The sequence below is a fragment of the Pteropus alecto genome, unplaced genomic scaffold (assembly GCF_000325575.1).
Source record: "Pteropus alecto unplaced genomic scaffold, ASM32557v1 scaffold57, whole genome shotgun sequence".
Taxonomy (NCBI): domain Eukaryota; kingdom Metazoa; phylum Chordata; class Mammalia; order Chiroptera; family Pteropodidae; genus Pteropus; species Pteropus alecto.
In genome coordinates, this window is record NW_006442508.1 from 1,663,647 (window position 1) to 1,687,650 (window position 24,004).

The window sequence follows — 24,004 nt, forward strand, 5'->3', positions numbered from 1 at the left end:
TTGTCCCAGAGGCTCCTTAAACTACCCTCATTTTTTGGATTCTTTTTCCATTTGCTGCTCTGAGTGGGTGTTGTCTGCTGCCTTATATTCTAAACTGCTGATTTGATCCTCCGCTTCATCTAATCTGTTAATTTCCTCTAATGTATTCTTCCTTTCAGTTATTCCCTCTAATATATTCTTTCCTGACTGGTTCTTCTTTATGTCTTCTACCTCCATTTTTATGTTTCCTATCTCTTTGTTGAAGTTCTCACTGAGATCATTGAGCATTCTTATAACCAGTGTTTTGAACTCTGCATTTGGCTGACTGCTTGTGTCTGTTTTGTTTATTCTTTTTCTAGAGCATTGTTCTGATCTTGCCTTTGGGACGTGTTTCTTTGTCTTCCTGTTTTGGCCACCTACTTGTGTTTGTTTCTATTAGGTAGGGCTGCTATGTCTCCCGGTCTTGGTAGACTGGCCGTATGTAGTAGGTGTCCTGTGGAGCCCAGTGTCACAGTCTCCCTGGTTACCTGAGCCAGGTACTGCAGGTGTGTCCCTTGTGTGGGTTGTGCGTGTGCCCTCCTGTTTTAGTTGAGCCTTGATTGCTGTTGGCACATCAATGGGAGGCATTGACCTTTTAGCTGATTGGTTGTGAGGACTGGCCAGTGACTGTAGTGGAGAGGCTGATGTGCAGGGGCTGACCCTAGGGAGCAGGATTCACTTTAGTTGGGCTCTGGTGCCTGCTGAGTCTGCCCTTTTGACAGTGTCATTTGTGGAGGTGGTTGGGAGTTGTCTGGTGTGGTCTGAAGTTGGCCACAGAGTGTGTTGGGTTGGATGTATCTTGGGAGGGGCTCTGGTGCAGGCCAAGGTCAACCACTGCCTGTGCACTACCTCGGGCACTTGGTATGAGCTACAAAGTGGTCTGCAGTTGGTTGCTACTTGTGCTGGGCTTGGAGGTGCCTAGGACAGGCTAAGCTGAGAACCAAGGCTGAATACCAACCAGCAGTCCTGGGGCTGCTTAGCAAGAAATATAGGGCATGCCAAGGCTAGATGCTGTTTTTTGGGGGTGTGAACACTTGAGATATTTTAGGAAATTTGGCAACATGAGACAAGACAGTTCGTCTGTGTGGAAAAGCCACTGGAAGTGGCTCGGGTGGGCCTTCTGGGTGTTGCGGGGTCTTAGGGAATCACCAAGGCAGGGCAAATGGTGTTAGTCAGGTTGATGAAGCTTCAGATTTGGCACCCTCACCCCTCATTTCATGTCTGCATCCTTAGATAAAGTGCTCAAAAAAGGAACAATGGATTTTGCCAGCACTTTTGTCTGGGAGAAAGCTGCCCCTCCACCTCTTGCCCTGAAGCCAGACAATTCAGTTTGTTCCCATATGTTTCTGGGGCCTTTCAAGCTGCTTGCCCCAGTGCTGGAGCTCAGAGCAAGTGAGTCTTGTCAGCAAGTTAGTTGGTGTTAGGGCGTTTTAAGAAGAATGACTGGCACTCCAGCATTTTTTGTCTCACTGAGCCACAATCTCTGTTGCTTTTCACGGTCAGATCCTATGGGGACTTCTATTCCTGTTACTGCAACCCTGGGCTGGGGAGCCAGGTGTGGAGCTGGGACTTCTTGCCCCTCAGGGGGGACCTCTGCAGTCAAGATAGCCCTCTGATTTTAACTGCCACATGTGGGTGTTGGACCAGCTTCTTATGGTTTTCACTCCTCCCACCAGTCTCTGAAGCTTCTTCTGTATGTCTTTAGTTAAAGGACTTATGTTCCGCTAAACTTCAGGCGATTCTCAGTGACTGTTGTTCTGTAGTTTAGTTGTAATTTTGATGTGGTTGTATGAGGAGGCAAGCACTGCATTTTCCTACTGCACCATCTTGCTCGGAGCTCCAAGATATTATCTTACACAGAAATTGATCTATCTCAATAAATGTTTACTGTGAACTTAAGAAGGAAAATGTGTATTCTGCTGTTGTACAGTGGAGTATCTAGAAATGCCAATTAAGTCAATTTGGTTAATAGTGTTGTTCAAGTCTTTCTTATTCTCTTGATTTTCTGTCTGCTTGTACTATCAGTTTTCAAAAAGGGATATTAAATTTCTGACTCTTGTTGTGAATCTGTGTATTTCTCCTTGCTGCTCTATCTGTTTTGGCTTATAAATTCTGATGCTTTTTAAAAAAATTAAATGTAAAAATGTTAAGGATCATTATGTCTTCCTGATGAGCTTAACTTTTTATCATTATGAAATGACTTCCTCTGTCTCTGGTATTATTCTTTGTTCTGAAAATTATCTTTGTCTGATATTGCTATAACACTCCAGCTTTCTTTTGATTCATGTTAACATGGTATATCTTATTCTGTTCTTGTATTTTTAACATATTTCTGTCTTTATATTAAAAGCGTATTTCTCATAGGGCTGCACAGAGTTGTGTTTTGCCTTTTTCTCCAATCTGGCAATCTCTGTTTTTTAATTGAGGGTGTTTAGGCAATATATATTTAGTGTACTTGTTGATGTGGTTAGATTTAAGTCTATAATATTGCTAGTTGATTTCTATTTCTTCTGTATTTCCTTTTCCTCTTTTTTCTTTTTGCTGTTTTTATTGTTTGAGTAATTTTTTATGGTTTCATTTTATCTCCTTTTTTATTAGCTATAATTTTTTATTTTGGTGTTTTAGAGGTTGCTTTAGGGTTTATAGTATGCATATTTACCTGATATATTGTAGATGCTCAGAAAATATGGAACAAACAAATGAATGCCCTGGTGCCTAGGCCAAAGGGCTGCCGAGAGCCAGAGGAATCAAGAATGGCCATCAGTTCTGTGCTGTCACAGTTTCTTATTTCCCAGCTTTTATTTTCCTCTTTCGCATCATATTATTATGGACATTGGCTTTAATTTTTTTATCTTAGTCTTTGTAGGTTAGAGGTTTAAGTCTTCCCCTTCAATTCTCCCTTAACGTTTTAACATATAGACAATTTATCCTTAGGTGGTGCTTTCTGCAGGCTTTTGAAAGTCTGTGGATTGCATCCTCAGGATTAAAGAGGCTATGGCCTTAACTTATCATGGCCACACTCAAAAAGTAACATCCTTATCAGGAAGAAGAGATATTTTTAAAGGTATTAGATAAGAAAAAAAAAAAAAAAAAACCTTCAAAGAAATGGTCTAAATTTAAGATTAGCTGATCTAAGCAAAACTACACATGGAAAGGAAATTCATACCTAATAGATTTTTCCCATTCTTAGAATGCCACCAATTATTTCAAGGCTCTTAAATATATAAAAGAGAGAGAGAGAGAAGATATAAAAGAAAGAAAAAAGAAAACAAACCACTGTGCTAAAAAAAAAAACCTTCAAAGAAATGGTCTAAATTTAAGATTAGCTGATCTAAGCAAAACTACACATGGAAAGGAAATTCATACCTAATAGATTTTTCCCATTCTTAGAATGCCACCAATTATTTCAAGGCTCTTAAATATATAAAAGAGAGAGAGAGAGAAGATATAAAAGAAAGAAAAAAGAAAACAAACCACTGTGCTTCCTGATTAAAAAAAAGAAATTTATGCTCTTTTTCTTTCTTTCTTTCTTTCTTTTTTTTTTTTTTTGTAGCAAGTAACCGGCAGAAGCTTTGGAGAGAAAGATTTTCGGACAGGGTTAGAAAACGGAATCCTTCTCTGCGAGTAAGTATAGCCTGTATTCAATTGATTTTTATTCCAGAAAAGTTATTAATACTCTTCAAGTTGTCTGTAAAACTACAGTGTTTTTGTTATGAATTTATTCATACTTTGAATCTGAAATTGAAAAATATCACTGGGTTAGATAATAAATATAAGTAGGTGAGGGAGTTGGAGTTCAGTAGCGGGTGGTAGGAACTGTGGCATTTTCAAACTAGATAAAGGAGTATCTGATAGCTGCCACTCAGTTCCAACCAACTTTTACAATGTAAGAATTTGAGCACACGTAATTGGAAGGATATTGACCAAATTGTGGTAAAAGTAGTGGCCTTTCTCCCCTCTACTCCTCTAACAAAAGCAGCTTGTGCCAAGTGCAAACAGTGCTTCTATTTACTCATAGCATCTTAAAGCATGTCAGGTAATTTACTCGGTGTGCCTGCTTTCCTGAAGTAGCTTGAATATATTTAATTTGTGCTGTCAGCAAAATTCAAATGTGAACAATAATTGCAGTGTTTAACTTTTATATTTTGAACCTAGGCTTTGTCATAGAGTGCTGCCATGATGATGGATTCAAGAGCTTTCTGTGAACTAGTTCTGAACATAAAATAACCTAGAACCTTAATACTTATAGATAGATAGACATAATCAAGATGATAGATGATAAATATAGATGATAGACTTCATAGGTTTCAAAACTGTAATATATTTAATAGGTTCTTTAATTTTGGTACTTTTTAAAAATTTATTTGTATATACTCAGCTCTTAATTATTCAATCTGAAAACTGTGTACATGTGTGTAACCTATGCCTTGGTCAAGATAAAGAACAGAAAGTTTCCTCATATACTTTCCCAGTCATTCTCAACCATCAATAGAAAAGCACTGTTCTGATTTCTGTCACCATAACTCTTACCTTGCACTGTATGTAAATGAATCACATAGAATGCACTCCAATTTTGGTGACTTTCAGAATATTGTTTGGGACCCACTGATAATAGTTGAAAGACTACTTGTTACCCACCCAAAGTCTGAAAATGGGAGAGGGTGTTTTGTAAGAACTCAAGTCTCAAGCATAATTTCTCTAATGATTAGCATGTCCAAAGCAGGAGCTTTAGCCTGCTGACTTGAGCAAGATAGAGTCAGAGAGACTGTTTCAAGAGCATGGGTTTTAGAGCCTGAGAACTAGAACTCAGGTACTTACTTCACACCTTAAGTAAGGTAACCTTCTCTAGTCTCTTTTTCTTCTCTCTAAAATGGTGTTAAAACTTTATAATTGTTGCCTATTCCATAAGCTTTTTGTGAATTTCAACAAGATCATGTGGATAAGGTGCCTTAAAAATTACATTTGCTATGTAAATGTTGATTATTATGTAGCACCATTCAACACATTTCATATCAGCATCTCTTATTTCCTACTCTCCCACTGCCTTTCTTTCTTCAAAGAAATTTATAGCCCCTGATTGCTGTTTTTATACTGTCCTTCCAATGATCTCTCCCCACTTCTCATACTCATTTCTCTCACCACCTCTTCCCTTTATGAATCTAAATCGGAGCTCAGTTCATAGGTGAACCATAATTAGTTTAGCATCTCACCAGAGACAAGCTCAGACAGGCTCCTAACACTTACCTTGTATTCTAGAACCTGCTTCTTCAATGAATCTGGACTTAGCCTTTTTCCTAATGTTAACAGACTAGCCCAAATCTGATAAAATTTATGTCTATGATGCTCCCTTAGCTCTGTTACAGGCAGTCTTTGGTACCAATTTTTGTTTTCCTAACCTTTAGATTCCTAACTTTGGATTGAGTGGGCTTGTCTGAAGGCAAGGCTCTAGGATCTGGATCTAGAGATATTTGCATACATAGAATTTGTTTCTTACCTAGATGAGGACATTGAGTTAGAGGATGGATACTCTCATGTGTGCAGTGGCCTTTTACAAACACACTGATGAATGTTAGGTTTAGGGGTGGAGAAGTGGGGTTTAGGTTCAGGCCATGGTTAGGAAACAGTATGGTTAGACAATACAGAGGCACAAATTATAGCAGGGGCCTCTTTAAATAAATAAAGAGTTTGTACAGCTGACAGCCCGAAGGTGAAACTGAGGAAACTGGACAACACAGGACATAGACAGATGTTACTGTCTAGGTAGGTAGGACAAAACATAAGACAAATGAGTTATTGTTGATAAATCCTCTATTTGAAGGAGTCCAAGGACCAAGGTCAAGTCCTGACTTCCACATGGACTGTAGCTGGCAAACAGTTTGCTAAGTGTGGGATGAACTGCATTTGGTGGCCCCAGGCAAGGAAAGCCAGTAGCATGAGGCCCAGCTAGAGCCTTCTTAGTAGCCAGAGAAAACCAGATGCAAACAAATTTCTAAGGGCAGGACCCACAGAGCAATAAGAAACAAAAACATGACCCAGGAGCTGTATGCACTGATAGCTAATAACAGTAGAGGAAGATTTCTCTCTCCTTTTTGGTCAGGGATGGGGGCAGGGCTAGGTTTAATTTGAGCATATTTGGCTGCTGCAGACTGAGATTAGCAAGTATATTTTGTGGGACTTGTATCCAGAGACCAATCTAGCCAGGAGGGAGACTTACACTGTTCCAGGCATGGAGTTGGTTGATGGCCCCTGTTCCAGGCATGGGGTTGGTTGATGGCAGGGGCCAAAAGGCTGGAAATTCAGTTTAGGGGGAGTCTCAAGAAAGTGAAGATTCCCAGACAGTGGATCCATAAAGGTTTAACACCCGTCTCTGGAGAGTAGATGAGAATGCCTAAAGCTGGGCCATTCTCTAGAACCAGAGAGTTTTGTGGATACTGGTGATTAAGGACTTCTAACCCATAACTGCCACTCGTGTAGCAACATTTAAAAATATAAGAACTCTCTATAATTTCAAATTTTGAAAACTAGCAATTCAGCTCTTCTGAAGCTAGGGCTTTCATAACATACAGTTCTATTTTTTTTTTTAAATTATTGGGGCTTTTCAACTTTGTTTTATTCAAAATAGAGTCCAGCTAGTGTCCTATAACAGTGTTATGACCCCAGCTGAAAAATACGTGAACAGCATGGGTGAATTCTTTCTTTTGTTCAACAAACTCTCATCGTTTTGTCTGAGTTAGATTGGCTCTAACTATTGGTTGCAACTGTGGAGGGACACCATGCTCTTTGTTCACTAAAAATTTAAGTTGTTTATGAGTCTGAAAAGAATTCACAGTTCTCTTCAAACTAAAAGACATCTTCTCAGGCTGGGGTTTAGTTTTCTTCTTATCAGCCTGATTCCAAACTTGCCTGTGGTGTATAAGGACACCCATTTCACACCTTTTGTAACTGAGGCACAAAAGATTACATAACTTTGCTAAATTTATAAAAATAAGAAAGATTTAAATTCAGAAGTCTGATTTCTTAGCTTTTGCTGTTGTTACCTACAGTCCTGTGTCCAGAGTTGAGAGTTTAATGGGTAAAGAAAGCAAGAGGATAGGGAGTAGTGGTGGAATGGAATTGATGCCGAAAAACCTGGAGTCTGAGGAGAAGGGCAGTACAGAGGATAACGACTGGGTCTCACTGAGTTGGTGACCTTGGAAAAATATAAACATCAAGGCATAGTGGTCCTTCTTGCGATAATAAGGCAAGTCCAATAAGAGTGAGGACATGAGAGGACAGGACGCTGTGGTCAGTGGATATAGGTTTCAGCTTTCTTAAGTGGAAGCATCAAAACTAAATGGTGACAAATGAGAGTGGTGGACCTATATTAAAAACTACAACAACAGGAGAGAGAAAAGACTGGCACCTACAGGCAGCATAGAAGATAGAAATTGAGTAGCCTCCAAATTACCCTGGGAGCGCTTTTACTTTGCCTGTGAAGTACAATACGCGTGGCTTCGTATATGATAATACTTAGACATAAATGTATAACTTACAGTAATAGCGAGTATAAAATAGAGCGTACGTGCCAAATAGAATTATAGTAGATATGTTTTTGCTATAATCATCTTTCTCTTCCTCTGCTGCTTTTGCCAAGTATTCATAGTTGAAGTTTTGGAGGTTAAGCTCAAATAAAGTGAGCCCTCTGCTCAACATTAAATAAAACGTCTCGGATCAAAGTGTGACAAAGCTGCGAAGTGTGACAAGTGTCATGCTGTTAAAAATGTTAATTGAATACTACATTGTGTTCTTGAGGACTTCAGGGTTTAAAGGGAAGACTGCAAAGAACCATTCCCTAAGGAGGCCGCTCCCAGTACAGAGTTGCTGATGGCAGCCATCTAATTCTTTGAACCCTGATCAGAACATTTTGAAATAATTCCAGAAATGAAAGTTTCTGACTTGTTTTCCTGACTATGACTTTTACTATTTAGATAGAACTCTATGGAATTTCATCTGTATCAGGGGCAGCAAATTATGACCCTTAACCTGTTTTTGTGTTAGCCTCCCTTCTTGCTAAGAATGGCTTTTATATTTTCAAAAGGTTGTAAATAAAACAAAACAGAGTTTGTATGTGGATCATAGAGCCCAAAATGTTTATTCTCTGGCCCTTTACAGATAAGTCTGCCAGCCCATAAAGACTATAGAATTAATTTTCAATATAAATTGTTTACCCTCATAAAGTTAAGTCTTTGAGTTTGGGCAGTGCAAAAATGCTATTTGAGGAAATCAAATAACTTTTTACTAAGGGTTTTATCAGGAGTTTCTTTACAAGTCACCCCCCACCCCACCACCTTTTCATTTTGAACAATTTCAAACTTATAGGAAAGTTATAAAAAAAAAGGGTTACCCATACACCCTGCAACTAGTGGCAGTTATTATCATTTCGCCATACTTGCTTTATATATGATATATATGTGTGTACATATGCATCTACATCTACATCTACATCAAAAGCCAGTTCCATTTTACGAGAGAGCATAATAGAAGGTGAATGGATATGGATTTGGGAAACCTTAAGTGGAATCCTTTGAAATTGTATTACTAGACCAAATCAGCCAGAAAATGCGATTTCATATGATTTAACCTAGTAGACAGTTCAGATCTTAGATGTACCTCCTGTGTGTTCTTAGGCAAGTTACCTAACCTCCCTGAGCACCAGTTTTTTCATGTTTAAAAACGGGTATAATTGTACCTAATTCATAGGGGTGTTCTGAAGATTAAATGAATTGGTAATTGGTAATAAAACTCTTTGTTTAGTGCTTGGAAAATAGCAGGCACTTAAATGTTGATTTTTCTCCTTTTGTCTATGAAATAGGGAAACTACTAGCTCATAAAGTCCTTCAGAGAGTCAAGCGAGAGAATAGTATAAAGTGCTTGGCAGTGTCTGGCACTTGGCTGGCACTCTGGATCACTAGCTGTCCTCATTTTTGTTGGAAAGAGGCCCAAAGTCAGTTATGAATATGACATAGCCAATGCAGCTCTGTGTTACCATGCTCCCATCAGCTGTCTCCCCAGGGCTGCCAACAAGCCACAGGATGAACGAGTTGGGAGTTTACTTTCTAGCTTCTCTTGCCTAGCCTGTGATTGAAAACTGGGTAAGTAGGTTTGGGTCCTTACAAACCTGATCATCTGTGAATAATGAGCTTTGGCTGGCAGAACTTGAAGCCTAGAGTGATTGTTTTGAAACAGAAACCTTGACCTCTATGGCGATGTTGTTTCTTCCTGCTCCCTCCAGTCTGTTGAGGCTTCTTTCTCTGGGAAGCTGTTCCAGAACCCTCCAGGCAGAGTTAGTGGGTTCCTCTCTGGCTTCTAAGTACCTCCACCACTTCTGTGTTGGCACTCATCACAGTGCTTTGCTTCTCTGTCCCACAATTATATCTGTTTTTAAAACTGTCTGCTTCCTGTGCCAGATTGAAAGCTTCCTGAAGATCCTTTCCTTTTATCTTTGAGTTTTCCTCATTGGACACTGGTCTGTCACATAATACATCTGTTATAAACACTTGTTGAATAAAGTGAGACTAGTAATAAGATCTCTATCTAGGCTGCCTAAATCAATGACCTTAGCTGTCATTATTAACATATCATCTGTCTATCTCTCTTCCCTCTTCTACCCTCCTTTCCTCTCCCTTACTTTCCTCTCTCTCTCTAACAACACACACACACACACACACACACACACACACAATTTTCCATGAAGAATGGACCCATCTCTGAAGACTCGGAGGTCAAGGGGTAGAAGTACTCTCTTTATGTTTAAGGTGCTCCATAATAGCTCTATCATCTTAGGAGTTATAGAGATGAACTTAGGGGATTTTTTCTGCAGACACATTTTCATGGACTGCAAAGTCTGAGTATGTTAGTCTGCAAATAAGTGACCAATAAAGAATGTCTTAGTGTATTTCTGTCTCAGTTCTTATGTTGCTGAAATGATTTTCCGAAGATAAGAAATCTGTTGGCAAACACTTGTTTATATCATCGCTGATGAATGAGCTGCTTGTTCTAAGAAGGAGAGTTGGTCTTGGATTCTTGTCCTGATTTCAGCATGAGATGTGGTGTGCCACAGATATGTACTAGTGTCTAGGACAAGTTGGAAGTTGATAGTGTAGCTTTGAGACATTTTGTCATACAGAGGACTTGTTGGATATTGACCATGTTCTGCACAGCCCCAGATTAGGCACCAAGGGGCCATAAAAAGAAAATACAAGTCTTGATTCCTGATCTTCAAGAGTTTTGTAATGTACTTGGGGATTGAACATGTACACAAAGCAGCTGTTACAGTGTAAATCAGTGTACGAGTAAATGCAAAAGTGACCAAGATTTAATCGCCAAGATTTATTAAGTTAAAGGGAGATTTTTATAGTTTTGGAGACAGTTATTGGGGAGATATTACATCAAGTGAATTTTACTTAAGATGAGAATAGGGTAAGATAAAGAGAAGGGCATCCTACACAGAAACAATAGCAGGGGAAAGGTTTGGTGTGGGTATGCTGTGTTTAGAGTACATCAGGAGATATGCCTGACTTCTCTCCTTCAATTAACTCACCTTTTTAGGAACCCACTTACAAGTGTGGTAAGTTACTAGGATGACTAGTATACTATGCAATACAATCATATAACAGGGTGCCCTGAAAAGTTCTGGATTCTAAATCCTGACTCTGTATAGGGCATAAACCTCAGGTTCCCTGGAGGAAATGACATTTATGGAGACCTGAATGAAGAGTAGAAATTAGCCAGGAAAGAGGGAAGGGAGTTGGAAGTAGGAAAGAAGTATGTTATATAGACTGAAAGAATAGCATGTTGAAAATTTCAAAACAGAAAGAAGTTGTATGTATTGGAAGAATTGAAGAAGACTTGTTTAGTCAAAATGTAGAAAACAGGGAAGACAATTGTAAGACATGAAGGTGGATGTAGAAGAGAAGTAGGCAGGAGCAAGACCGCTCAGAGCTTTGTAAGCCGTAGAAGGATTTTTGGGTTTGACCGCCAGAACAATGGAAATGAGAACTTTGAAGAATCAACAGGACTTGGTAGGACATAGGATATAGATGAATAAAAGAAAAGGGTAAAAATAACCAGCATTTCAACTGTCAGTGAAAAGCAAAGTGGGGCCCTTGATGTGAGCTGAAAGGGTCCTTTATGTTTGGAGAGGTCATGATTTCGGTTTAGGTAGGGTGAGTTTGGGATATAGACAGTCCATCCAGGGGGAGAACACTGTAGCCTGTTGGGGATGAGGGCCTAGAATTTAATAGGTAAGATTATGGATTTATCTTATTCAAATTGGATTTGCTAGCCATTGCTGGACATCAAGGTCAAGCTCTGAGATATAAAAGATCACATCAAGAAAGAACAGCAGAACAAGGTCTCAGTTTGAGGAAGTCTCCACCCCGTGGGTCAGAGGTGAAAGAGAAGCTCACAAAGGGGCTTTCAGAGAGATGAGAGAAAACCAGGAAGTGTGGTGTCATGGAAACCAAGGGAGCTAAAAAGACTTGAGAAGCTGGAGGTCACCTGTATTGTGAAGCCCTGGCAGAGATTAGCTTGAGCCAGGCCTGAGAAAAGACCTGCTTCGCTGGTAGAAGCAGGCACTGGAGACCTTAATAGCCATCTCTGGAAGTGCCAGTCAACTGATTATGATTCAACCTAGTCATTTAAGTCTGGCTCATGTTTTTACATTATTTCAACAGGCTAATGTTAAAAGACCTTAACTAACATAAATTACATATGCAATATTTTTCTCAAATATTGAAAAAGAAATGAGACTAGCCTGACTCAGTGGCTTACATAGTTTGTCATTCAAATGAGACACTTTTGAAAGTGAAAGGGAGTATTAACCAGTTGAGATGCTGAAACAACAAATGAAATCTGGGCCTATCCTTGGCTAACTGGGATATATGGTCACCACAGTGGGATGTGTGGTCGACTCCAATGCCTTCTAATTACCATCGCTTTATTCAGTATTCACAAATCCATCCTTTATTTAATCCTCTCAGTATCCCTGGGGGGTGAACAACCCGGATCAGATCTTCCCTCCCCCCACTGTAGATGGTTAGCTGGAGACCCAAGGTGGAACCCAATGTGTCTTTGAACTCTGTGTCTAGAGCTCTTTCTTTAATCCAGATACTCAATTGAATCTGAGGAAACTTGGGTCCTTTTGCCCTTACTGTTTTTAGCCTTAGCAGAATAATAAGAATTTGATAGGCCTTCTATGTACAGTTCTCCCTTGTCTTTTGGCCAAATCACAATTGGCCTCCCTGACTTGGCCTATTTCCAACTCTTTGGCACCAAAGATTTTAAGTTCAAATAAGGACATTTCGACTCACTCTTGTAAAAATGATCTCCCGTAAAAAGCTGCTTCTTGTTTGAAGATTGGCCTGGCTTAGGTGGGGACTTAGGCAAGAACTGAGTATTTCCAACAGCCTTCTGTTAGGAAAGATGAAAACAGATGAAGAACATTGAAAGAGAATTGATAAGACTCATGATGAGCAGAATAGACTTCTATTGTTGCCGTTTTTTTTTTTTTGAATCCTCAACAAATAAACAGCTTTTGGTTCCTATTCAAAAGAAGGACTCTTAGCACAGTATGTGTGTGTGTGTCTCTGTGTGTGTGTTGAGGAGGGGCAGTTACTGTTTCCATTCAAATTGCACTTTAGCATCAACTACAAGAGTCTACACAAGACTTTTGTGTACATCTGAGCATTGTACATTTGAACCATTCTCAAGCTTATCCATCTTGGCAAATATTTTATAATGCTTGTTACAAATCTTTTGTCTTAGTACGCAGTTTTACATGACCTAAGACAAGTAGGGCAATTATAGAGTATCTTTTGATGCTTCCAAAAAATGTTTGAAATTTATTTTAGCATAATTATCATTCAGAAATCACCTCAAAATGTACATTAAAACCACTTCCCTCATAATAGGTGATTTCCTTCACCATATCAATCTGTGCCTTAATAAATTATTAAACTTCTGCTCATTTAAATCACAGGCTTCATCTCTTTCCTCCTGAACAAATTTATTACACATTTATTAGAATGATTTATTGACGTAAAAAAAATAAAACAGTGAGTTTAAATATGGACTGTTTGTGTGGTAGAGGAGAAACTGGCCTATCCCATTACCTGCCTGTGGAGTTACATGCTATATTAGGATTTGCCTGCATTTGAGAGGATTTAGTAGCTCCCTAATTGCATTACCTTAATAATCCATTTTTTGATGGTCTCAACTGGGCTGCCAGGCTGGGTGGGCTGGCTTCCCACAATGAAGTGTGCAAAATTCCTGCCTCAAGTGTTTCATTCTAAATGTTTCCTTTGGTTACCCACAGGAGAGGACCTTTTCTTAAATAGCCCATCAAAGACCCAGTTTATAAATGATTTCTTTTTTATAATTAACTATACAGAAATAGACTTCCCTCTTTATGCTAAGGGGAAGAAAAAAGAGCGAATGAAAAGACAAATAGAAAGTTTAGACTTTCCAGCTGAGTGATTAGCTGTAGTGCCGCCTTTCCTTATGCCGCTGTAAACTCTGCCACAAAGCAAACGTTCCCAAACATGGCTTCATTGTGCCTGGTCCTTATCACAAGATAGGACATGATTCAGGTTCCTCTGCTTGCCCCCTGGTATCCCTCACTGTCCGGGAACAGTGTTTCTATTTAGCTCATCTGAACCATCCCTTTGGACTGGCCACAGAGAATGATGATTATTCCTGTGATTCTCTTTGTGGTGCCTTACCTTTATGCCTTTGCTGCCTTTAATTCCAGCCATTTGGGGTGCTCACTTCCCTGTCCCTTTCTAAATCCTAAACCCACACATTGGGCACCTTTTTCCCTACGAAGGTACCCTCTACCTTCAGCCTGAATTCAGTGCTTCCTTCCTCTTCTTAGTGGCCATGGCAGTGACAACCATACATCTTGAGGTAGAGGTGACAACCTTGAGTACAAATGCTTTCTATTTTTTCTGGTTTGAAAGTATTTGGGCTTTGTCTAGAGCAAGTAATTTGTCTCACACATGGCACTGCTCATGAGGTTGTATGTTTTAACTTTCTATTGGATTATAAATTTCTTGACATAGTGACAGTGACTCATCCATTTTTTTCCATGCCTAACAGTGCTTGCACATGGCAGGAATATATTAAATTTGAGTGAGATTGGAGGAAGGAAGATTATTTTATACTTTTTATACATTTGAAATTATATATGTTATAGCTAATCAATAAACGTGTATTAAAACAATGCTGTATTAACTCAAAAAAGATTACAGACCTAAATGCAAGAGCTGAAACTACAATTCTTAGAATAAAATACAGAAATATATCTTTGTCACCTTGGATTAGACAGTGGTTTCTTGCATATAATATCAAAAGTATAAATGACAAAAGACAAAAATAAATAGGACTGTATCAAAGTTAAAAGCTTTTGTCTTGCAAATGGTACCACCTCCCAACCCACAGAATGGGAGAAAAGATGATGACATTTGGAAGTCATATATTTGAGAAGGAACTGCTATTTAGAATACATAAAAATCCCTTATAACTCAATAATAAAAACATAAATAATACAATTAAAAATGGGCAAAGATATCTGAAAAGATTTTTCCCCAAAGAAGATATAAAAATGGCCAATAAGCACATAAAAAGATGCCCAACATCATTAGTTTTTAGAGAAATGCAAATTAAAACCACTATGACATACTACCCCATACCCACTAGAATGGCTATAATTAAAAAGGAAAGCAGTAAGTGTGGCAAGGTTGTGGAGAAATTGGAACCTTCATATATTGATAGCGGGAATGTCAAATGGTACAGCCACTTGGGTAAACAATTTGGCAGTTCCTCAAAAAGTTAAATATTAAGTTACAATATGTCCCAGCAATTATACTTCTGGGTACATATCCAAGAGAAATGAAAACATATGTCCAAAAAAACTTATACACAAATGTTTACGACAGCATTATTATAATAACCAAAGGATGGAAACAACCCAAATGCCCATCAACTGATGAATGGATAGATAAAATGTGGTATATTCATACAATGCAATATTATTTGGCCATAAAAAGAAATTAACTACCAATATATGCTATAACATGGATAAATCAAAACCATTATGCCAAGTGAAAGAAACCAGTCACAAAAGACCACATTATATAATCTCATTTATATGAAATGTTCAGAATAGGCAAATCTATAGAGACAGAATGTAGATTCGGGAATGTTTAGGGCTAGGGGTTGTGGATGGCTGGAATGGAGAGTTAAAGCTAATGGATACCGGGTTTCCTTCAGGGGGAAGGAAAACTAAAATTAGTTTGCATTGATGTTATCATAATTCTGTGAATTTACAAAAAAAGAATTGGATTCTTCACTTTCAGTGGGTGAATTACATATAAATTATATCTCAAGCTATTAACAGACACATACTCACAAACTATGGTATTTAAAATTTTGCTTCAAGACGTTTAAAATGCCCTCTAGAAGACTCATTTCAAATATTGTTTAGTGTATTTCTAGATGTACTATTATCATACTGTAATGTGCTGCCAGTGTTTTAGAACTTCATTGAAAAGAACATGCTACAGATTGATATTTATAGTTTGTCTGCTTCCAAAAAAAGATGTAAAGAAAATTATAAAACTCAAACTCAAACTCAAAGACACATTTCTTAAGATCAGGAAACATAACATTAGACAAAGAAAGGTCACAAAATGAGGTAATGAGAAAACTTGATTGCTTAAATACTACAGTTTTTCTTAACTTAAAGCTCCTTTTCGACCACAGATGAAAAGGCTTTGCTTTTAGTCTCATTCTTTGTCAGAGCTTCTGGCCTAAGGAACACATTCTCCATTCCTCAAAGTCGACATCTTGTATTTCTGCTATACACCCGTGGAGTAGAATAATGTGTACTCCCCAAGGGGAAGCAGCCGTGGTATCCTCCTGAGCCCCTTTCTCATTTGTGTGTCCCGTGGGACATCAAAAAGAACCTAGAGACTTTACTGCCTCCTTTGGGATCAGTCAGCTCCCATCCTGTCCTTTAGAGAGGAACAGTGACTCCATTCATTCCCACCCCCCCATTCCACAGACCTACAGGAACTTAGTGAAATAACAGTAATTTATGGGAAGGAACTAGAAGCCTGTCTGATGATCTTTGTTGGTGTGGTTGCTTGAACCCACCTTTATTTAGTCTTGGTGCTGAGAAAATGGTTCAGATGTGATTCACAACAAGAACAAAAGTTGTAAAATTGTTTATGGACCTGAAGTCCATTGCAATTTCAAAACTGATGTTTTGGGCTTCCTAATACTTTGCAATTGCCGTTCATTTTATCAATTTACTCAGCAAACACAAATATAGGTTCTACCAAGAATTGGCCCTTACAGGAAAGCTGGGGTTACAGAGAGGACTAACCTTTTGCTGGGTAAGGAAGTTGGACAGTTTCTGTGATATGTGAAAAATAGGGAAGCCAAAGAATGTTGGGACCTAGAGGTGAGAGATTCACTTTCTACCTAGGAACTGGCTAAGAGAGAAGGTACTATTTAAGCCGGGTTTTGAAGGATGAGTAGGTGTTCGCTAGACCACAAAGGGGTGGAGAGAGGCTTGTAGAAAAGACAAGTCAGACAGAGGGAGCAGCAAACATGTGAAAATGCTTAGCAATATGATGGGGCTTTGCGTCCTCATGGAAAGAATCATGGCCAGAACGTAGAACGAAATGCGGCAGACTGGAGATGAAATGTGAGTATCAGGTGGGTTTGAGAAAAACCTTGAATAGCACGTTAAGGAATTTCAACAGCATCCAGTGAGCAAAAGGCTGCCAGCAAAGGCTCTAAACAGAAGAGCAATGGGATTAGGTTTATTTTTCAGAAAATTACATGTCTTGGCATGAGAGACTTTTAATTACTTTCTGCCGTGCACCAAACACAAATATTTGAATAAAATGCTCTAGCAAGGAGAAGCAGAATTGCTTCCTTCACCTGTCTTGCTATCTCCATTTTTAGTTTACAACCTTACTATGTATGTCCTGTGTTTCTAAAGTTCTTTTCCAAGTCACTCATTTTCCAAGTCAAGAACTCGGAAGTTATTTCCCCATAGAACTAGTGTTCTTCACAAAGTCTTAGGTAACCCATACCATATCTGAGACAGTGTCAATTCCACTGTAGAACCCAGTCCCCTGACGGAGTCTGGGCTTAGTTTGGTGCTTGGTGTGGGGCATTTAATAACAATATGTGGCATGAATAGGAAATTGATTTAGAATTCTAACTAGCCACATTAGGAGTTGACCTCTTCTTTCTAGGAGAGCAAAGAGCCTCTTAGCTCTTGGCCTTTTCCCGTCACCTTCAGGATAGCAAGTGAGGTGGGGAGATAGGAACCTTAGAAAGAGTTAAAGGATAGCTAGACTTTGGCAGGGAAGCAGGACCAGAGGCAGCTGTGGGCACTGCTGCAATGTAGCCAAGATTGTACTTGGAGGTTCTTACTTCTGTTGCTTTTGCTTCATTGGCATCCTCCCTTCCTTCCTCCTCATCCCCAGCTTTAGAGACTACACCCATGTAGGCCTGCCCTCCAACAGGACTAACATTATCTCATTACCTCACTTCTGTCCTTTCATCTCTCTCAACTCCCAGCCTAGGTTGAGCCACAGATAGGATGCTTGGAAAGAGAAGGGAGCCATTAATTGACACATCACATTTCCACTTGTGGATAGGACTAGGGCTGAAACCTTCTAGGAGGGGAAGAGGTGATAATAATGGCTGCCATTTCTGAAGCATGTACTATACACCGGGCTTGTGCCAAGTGTATTACATGTATTGTTTCACATTCTCATGCCATGACTAGTAAGTATTATTGTCCCCACTTTACAGAGGGGGAAACTGAGGCTCATAGATGTCGAATACTTAAATAACTTGTCTAATAAGTTGCAGAGTTGGGATTTGGACTCAGGTCTTTCTGTCTCAGGAGGCTCTTATTTACTCATGGAATTTTATGGGTCCCAATTCTGGAACTCTTGGCTCTGAACACTTCTAAAGGAGTGAGAAGCTGGCTGCTTACCCCACTCAAGTCTGGATACAGAAGCTTGCAGAGCCACGTCACAGCAATTTCACTTTCCAAGTTATCTTTCCACCCTCCTGACAGTAAATCTAGCAATGCCATGTTTTAGCTGTGCAAAAGAAATACTAATTACAATCATTTATCCATAATTACTACGTAGCACAATGATGATTACACATATCATTGCCTATGTCAGAGTAACTTTAGTCTCCATTTTATTTGGTTATACTGAATTCTGTTCATGTATTGCCAGCTTTAACGGTTCATTGATTACAGGTCATCTTAAACTTGTAGCTTATAAAGCAGGGAGAACCTTGAGTGGGAAGCACAGTGGAAAAGGCAGTTTGGGGGCGAAAAGTTTTGATTGCCAGGTGAAGGCATCGGGAAGAGTCCTGTAGGCACTCAGAAGCCTGGAATTCATTGCGGGGGTGGGGTGAGGGTGGGGGAAAGCAACATAGCCAAAGGCAGCATGGCCAGAGGGGTTAGGTGAGGTCCCTTTGTGTGTGGTGGGCAGGTTGATTAAGACAGCACAGATAGGTGGCTGGAGATTAGTTATTGAAATGTAAAAAGTAAAGCATCATAAGAAAGCCTTCTCAAATGTAGAAACCTCAGATATGTGCCTGGTAACAGTTTCCTTTATCTAGATTATTTTCGTGATTTTTAGGCCTTTTCTAATCCAAAAATTCTATAATTTTCAGACAGCAAGAATGATCATGCAAAGGTTGGCCTGGGAGAGAAATTGAAAATGAATCAAAAGGACTCCAAGATAGCAGATAATTTCTGTAGGTTCCCTTCCATGCTTATAGATTATTTCTTTAGTGTTGTGTTTTTTTTTTTTTCAGTATAAAGAACAAAAGTGATATATAAGAAAAGTTTCTCCTCCCCTCACAAATGTAGGAAAATAAAAACAGGTCCATTTGTTTACAATGTCCCAAATTTTAGCTCTTCCTCCTGCTGCCTTCCCAGCAAGACCCAGGGGAAAGGATATGCCTAGGTGTTCAATTCTGCATTTGGGAATAGGGTTTTCTTAGGTACAATTTTGTAAAGCAAGGCCCCCTTTTATTGGAAAAAAAGATCTCCCAGAGAGCTATAATAGTTAAGATAATATTGGGTGCTGGAACTTTCTTAACTCTTGGTGGTTTAATACAGTGGAAATGTATGTCTCACTCTCAGTATAGCCCCTCTGCAGCAGTGAAGGGTAGGGACTTCATCCTTAACACATGACAGAAGGTCTTCCTTGATGCCAACATCTAATTAGTAAATGGGAGAGGAGATAAAGAATGGAGAATTGCCTGGAAGACGTTTTAGGAAGAGGCCTGGGTGTGATATATATTGCTCTGCCCATTAGCCAGAACTCCATTGGCCAGAACTCAAGTTATACTGCTACAGAAAATTGCTAAGGAGGTTAAGAAATGTAGCCTAACTGTGTGCCCAGGAGGGTTTGATGAACAGTCTTTGCCATGGGAGCTTCATTAGAATAATAACAGCACTGCTGAGCCCTAAGAATTCAGAGTTAGGCCCAATTCTTAGAATTTCAAGTCTTTGAAGACTTTCTAAAGCTCTTATGATTTCTTCTTTAGGCATATTCAAGACAAGTGGCTTAAGTCGACCTATATTTCACAAATTCTGGACAATTCATAACACCCCTCAAACATTTGGTAGATATTAATGGTGGTAATTTGCATTCCAACACTATTTTGTTCATATGAAACTCCCCTTCAGGTCAGGTTTCACTTTTCTCCTTATTTTAATCCATTTTTCTTGACCTCAGAAGGCTTATTAACTTTCCTGCTTTTGCCAAGGCAACTCTGAAAAAAAAAAAAAACCTTTAAAAATGACATCTGTAACAGGTTTATGGTCAAGGTTAAATTGATCTCATGCTTAGGTTAAAAAATAGTTGCCATGTTAGATTAAATGAAAGGGCATATACCTTCATCCAGGATACATAGTGAAACCCAGAAAGTGATCAAGGAAACCACATAGAAAAGCACTGCTGAGCCAAATTAAAAGGGATACAAAGTAGGTAATTTGGTGATCATAACTGCCTATTGCAGCTGTATAAACTACGCTAAATGAGATGATGATGTAATCTTTTGTTCCAATGACTAAAGTGATTTCCCATGAGATTAAGCATGAATTTCCCAACCCTGTGTTCAAGGTCCAGATAGTTCTCTGCTCTCTCCTCTAAACTCCAGGATAATTATTAGACTTGAATTTCTGAGTCAAATGACTTGTGGAGTAAGCTGAATTTTATAATTCTTTTAAAATTTTACCTTTAATGTTTATGTTACAGTCCAATAACAAATAAACTGCTTATTGGTATAATTCTTAATGCCTGGATGGTCTCGTAATACATCCTTTGTAGCAATATTCCATGTTGTGCCCCTTGAAGAGCTATTAAATTGGCTGCTGGAAGAGTTAGTCTGAAATAGAACCTTTCTGTCCCGGAGTAGGGATTTGAGGTGGTTTCTTTTTTTTCAATTGGAGATAAAAACAAATTTCTTAGGTTTGTATTTTATAACCATTAAACAATGATTGAGAGGCTACCACAGGCTGGATATTAGGTGTCATGAAGAGTTATTAAATGCAACTTGTGGACTAATCGGAACACCAGCATCATTCCTGGGTGTCTCAACAATTGTTTCTTTAAGGAATCTAATCTTTAATCTTTTAAGAACTGTATTCTATAGAATGTATGCAGAGCGTGTCTTTAATTCACCTTGTCAGAAACTCAATATGACTGTGCATTCGGTGCTATGACACTGAGCCACAGTCTGTACACAGTGTGTACAGTCTGGTCTTCGTGTGGGTTTTAAACCTAGTAGTGAGCATGCCCCATGAGGGAGAGACCTGGTCTCTGTCCTGTCTTCCTTTGTATCCCCCATACCCAGCTTCAAGCCAGAACATTATGCAAGCTTGATAAATATTTGTTGAATACATGAAGGAACATATGGGATAGCCTTTCTTAAAATAGGTCACAGTATGTTTTAGATTTCGATATGAGTTTAGTAGACACCATTTCATTTGTATCATATAAGAACCACATGTATTTTTGCTTACCTTCAATCTCATTTAACTTTTTTCATAATTGAAGGTTATCCAATATCATAACTTTTCTTCCTGTTTCTAGTCGTTTCTCACCAGACAGGTATTAGGCAAGTTATACAGTTTGTAGACTTAATTCATTTATGGGAAATTTCTATCCAAAGGTGGCCAGAAAAAGAAAATAAGTAAAACTTATTTTAGTCTTTGGCAGGTGGCCAGTGGAAAAGTTGAAACTAAAATAACTCGCACTTACCTAGCAAAAAGGGACATGCTCAGTATATTAAATGAGTATAAATATGCGAGTTTCCATTTACGAAATGCCAGCAACACATTGTCCCATTTGCTTCTCACTACAATCCTGGACTGAAGGTGTGTTTTTCAAATCCTCATTTTATTAAAGGGAAAACTATGACTCTGATCAAGTGACTTCCCAGTAGCTTGCAGTTAATGCATGTTGTATTTACCTGTTAAAATCTAGACTGCTTACTCCAAATTGACTGTATTTCCCTCATAATTAAGCTGAATATTACAAGTTATTCATCATATTTTATTTCTGTTTTCTGATACCCATGATTTTTAATAAGCAAAAAAATTCTGTGTACATATAGTTGTAAATTTATTTTTTACCTATTTGCATGTAGTGGTGATTTAAAATTATAAATCAGATTATCTCAGTCTCTGTCTTTAGAATCTTCTGATGTACTTCTGAGTACACTGTATTTAGAAAATAATCTATACACCTTACCTGGGCGTGGACTTTGCTTATACATTGTCTTTCATGGCAAACGTCTCCTTCCATTCTCTCTGCTTGGCTACATTGGCCCTTGAGTATACCAAGCCCACTTTTGCCTTCAAGCCTTTCTACTAACTGTTCAGTCCACTTGGAACTCTTGAAATTTCTCCTTGCCTAATACCTTTTTAAATTCCATTGTTTTCTTAAATGTTATCTCATAGAGCAGCCTTCTGACTACCCAATTAAAGTACTGCCTGCATGGCCTGTTACTATGCTTTCCCAGTGCTTATGCCATCTTAAATTTTCATCTAGTTTATTTACTTGTTTATTTTCTGTCCCTCCCACTGCTCTACCTGTTTACCTATGTCAAGAAGGTAAGTTCTACACAGAGAGGCTAATAAAATGAGAAAACAAAGAAACATGCCACAAATGAAACAACAGGAGAAAACTCCAGAAAATAAGCTAAATGAAATGGAGGCAAGCAACCTACCAGAGACAGAGTTCAAAACAATGTTTATAAGGATGCTCAACGAACTTAGGGGGAGAATTGATGAGCACAATGAGAACATCAACAGAGAAATAGTAAGCATAAAAAAGGACATAGAAACCTTAAAAAAGAACCAGACAGAAATGAAGAATACAATAACTGAAATGAAGAACGCACTGAAAGGATTCAACAGTAGATTGGATGAAGGAGAAGATTGAATCAGCGATTTGGAAGACAAAGTAGCAGAATACATCCGACCAGAACAACAAAAAGAAAAAAAGAATTAAAAAAAATGAGGATAGTTTAAGAGACCTCTGGGACAATATAAAGCATAACAATATCCAGATAATAGGAGTACCTGAAAGAGAAGAGAGAAAGCAAGGGATTGAGAATCTATTTGAAGAAATAATGACAGAAAACTTTCCTACCCTGGCAAAGGAATTAGACATACAAGTTCAGAAAGCACAAAGAGTCTTAAAAAAGAGGAATTCAAACAGACTCACACCAAGACACATCATAATTAAAATGTCAAAGGTCAAAGACAAAGAGAGAATCTCAAAAGCAGCAAGAGAAAGGTAGCTAGTTACTTACAAGGGTACCCCCATAAGAATGTCTGATGATTTTTCAATGGGAACTTTGCAAGCCAGAAGAGACTGGCAAGAAATACTTAAAGTTATGAAAAACAAGAATCTACAACCACGAATACTCTACCCAGCAAGGCTTTCAATTAAAATGGAAGGTGAGATGAAGAGCATCCCAGACAGGAAAAAGCTTAAGGAATTTATTATTGACAAGCCAGTATTACAAGAAATTTTAAAGGCACTTCTGTAAAAAGAGAAGGGGTTAAAAAGAAAATAGAAATAACAAATATGAATCATAAAATGGAAATAACTATGTACCTATCAGTAATCACTTTAATATGTAAATGGATTAAGTGCTCCAATCAAAAGATATAGGGTAGAGTGGAGAAAAAAATGGCATAGATGATAGAGGCTCTGTTCATCCCTCTGGCAATCAAATTAAAGTTGTGACAGAAACAAGGAGCAACAGCAAAGAAAAATCGCCTGGGATCTAGATGAACAAGCCATACAACTAGAGAGAAATCCAAGAAATCACCCTGCAATGGCAGAAGGTAGGACAGTGCGAGGACGTGGGGCTGCCTGGTCTTGAGCAGCTGAGTGATACAGAGGCTGCGGCAGTGGCAGCAGCAGAAGCCTCTTAAAGGGGCCGTGTCCGTGAGCGGATTTTCACGGTGACAGACCTGGTCGCTCTGAGCACCAGTGCCCGTTTGGCTGCCTCAGAGGTCACGAGGTACTTACAGGGAGATATTGTCAGTGTGAGGGTTAAGGCAAGACTCTCTTGGCGACATCCATTGTTCCCTGTTGAGCCCTCCCCGCTCCCAGTGCATGGACACAGCGCCTCCATAGCTGTGATGTCATCAAACTGGATAACAGAGGTCACTCCGCCCAGAGGACTCCCTGAAACCCTGCCTCCCCCAACCTGGGTTCCACCCAAGGCACATCCAGGTGTATCCTCAGTGAGTCAGATGTGCCTTGCTGAGCAGTGCCTAGACTCACACTGGAGGCAACTGGCCTCGGTTTCTGGTGTGGTCTTTTGAGGCAACTATAAGCACAGCATCTGTGGATTGCTTGCTGAATCT

At 39.0% G+C, this 24,004-nt stretch overlaps 1 protein-coding gene across 11 annotated transcripts in view; it reads left to right on the plus strand.

Annotated features, from left to right (window-relative positions):
• Positions 1-24,004, plus strand: part of LIMCH1 (LIM and calponin homology domains 1) — a 336,436-nt gene that overhangs the window by 120,759 nt on the left and 191,673 nt on the right. For all 11 annotated transcript variants that reach the window (XM_015597532.2, XM_015597537.2, XM_006922457.3 and 8 more), the window contains exon 2: positions 3,572-3,642. In XM_015597532.2, the coding sequence (XP_015453018.2) occupies positions 3,572-3,642 (71 nt within the window). The remainder of the gene's footprint in view (positions 1-3,571; positions 3,643-24,004) is intronic.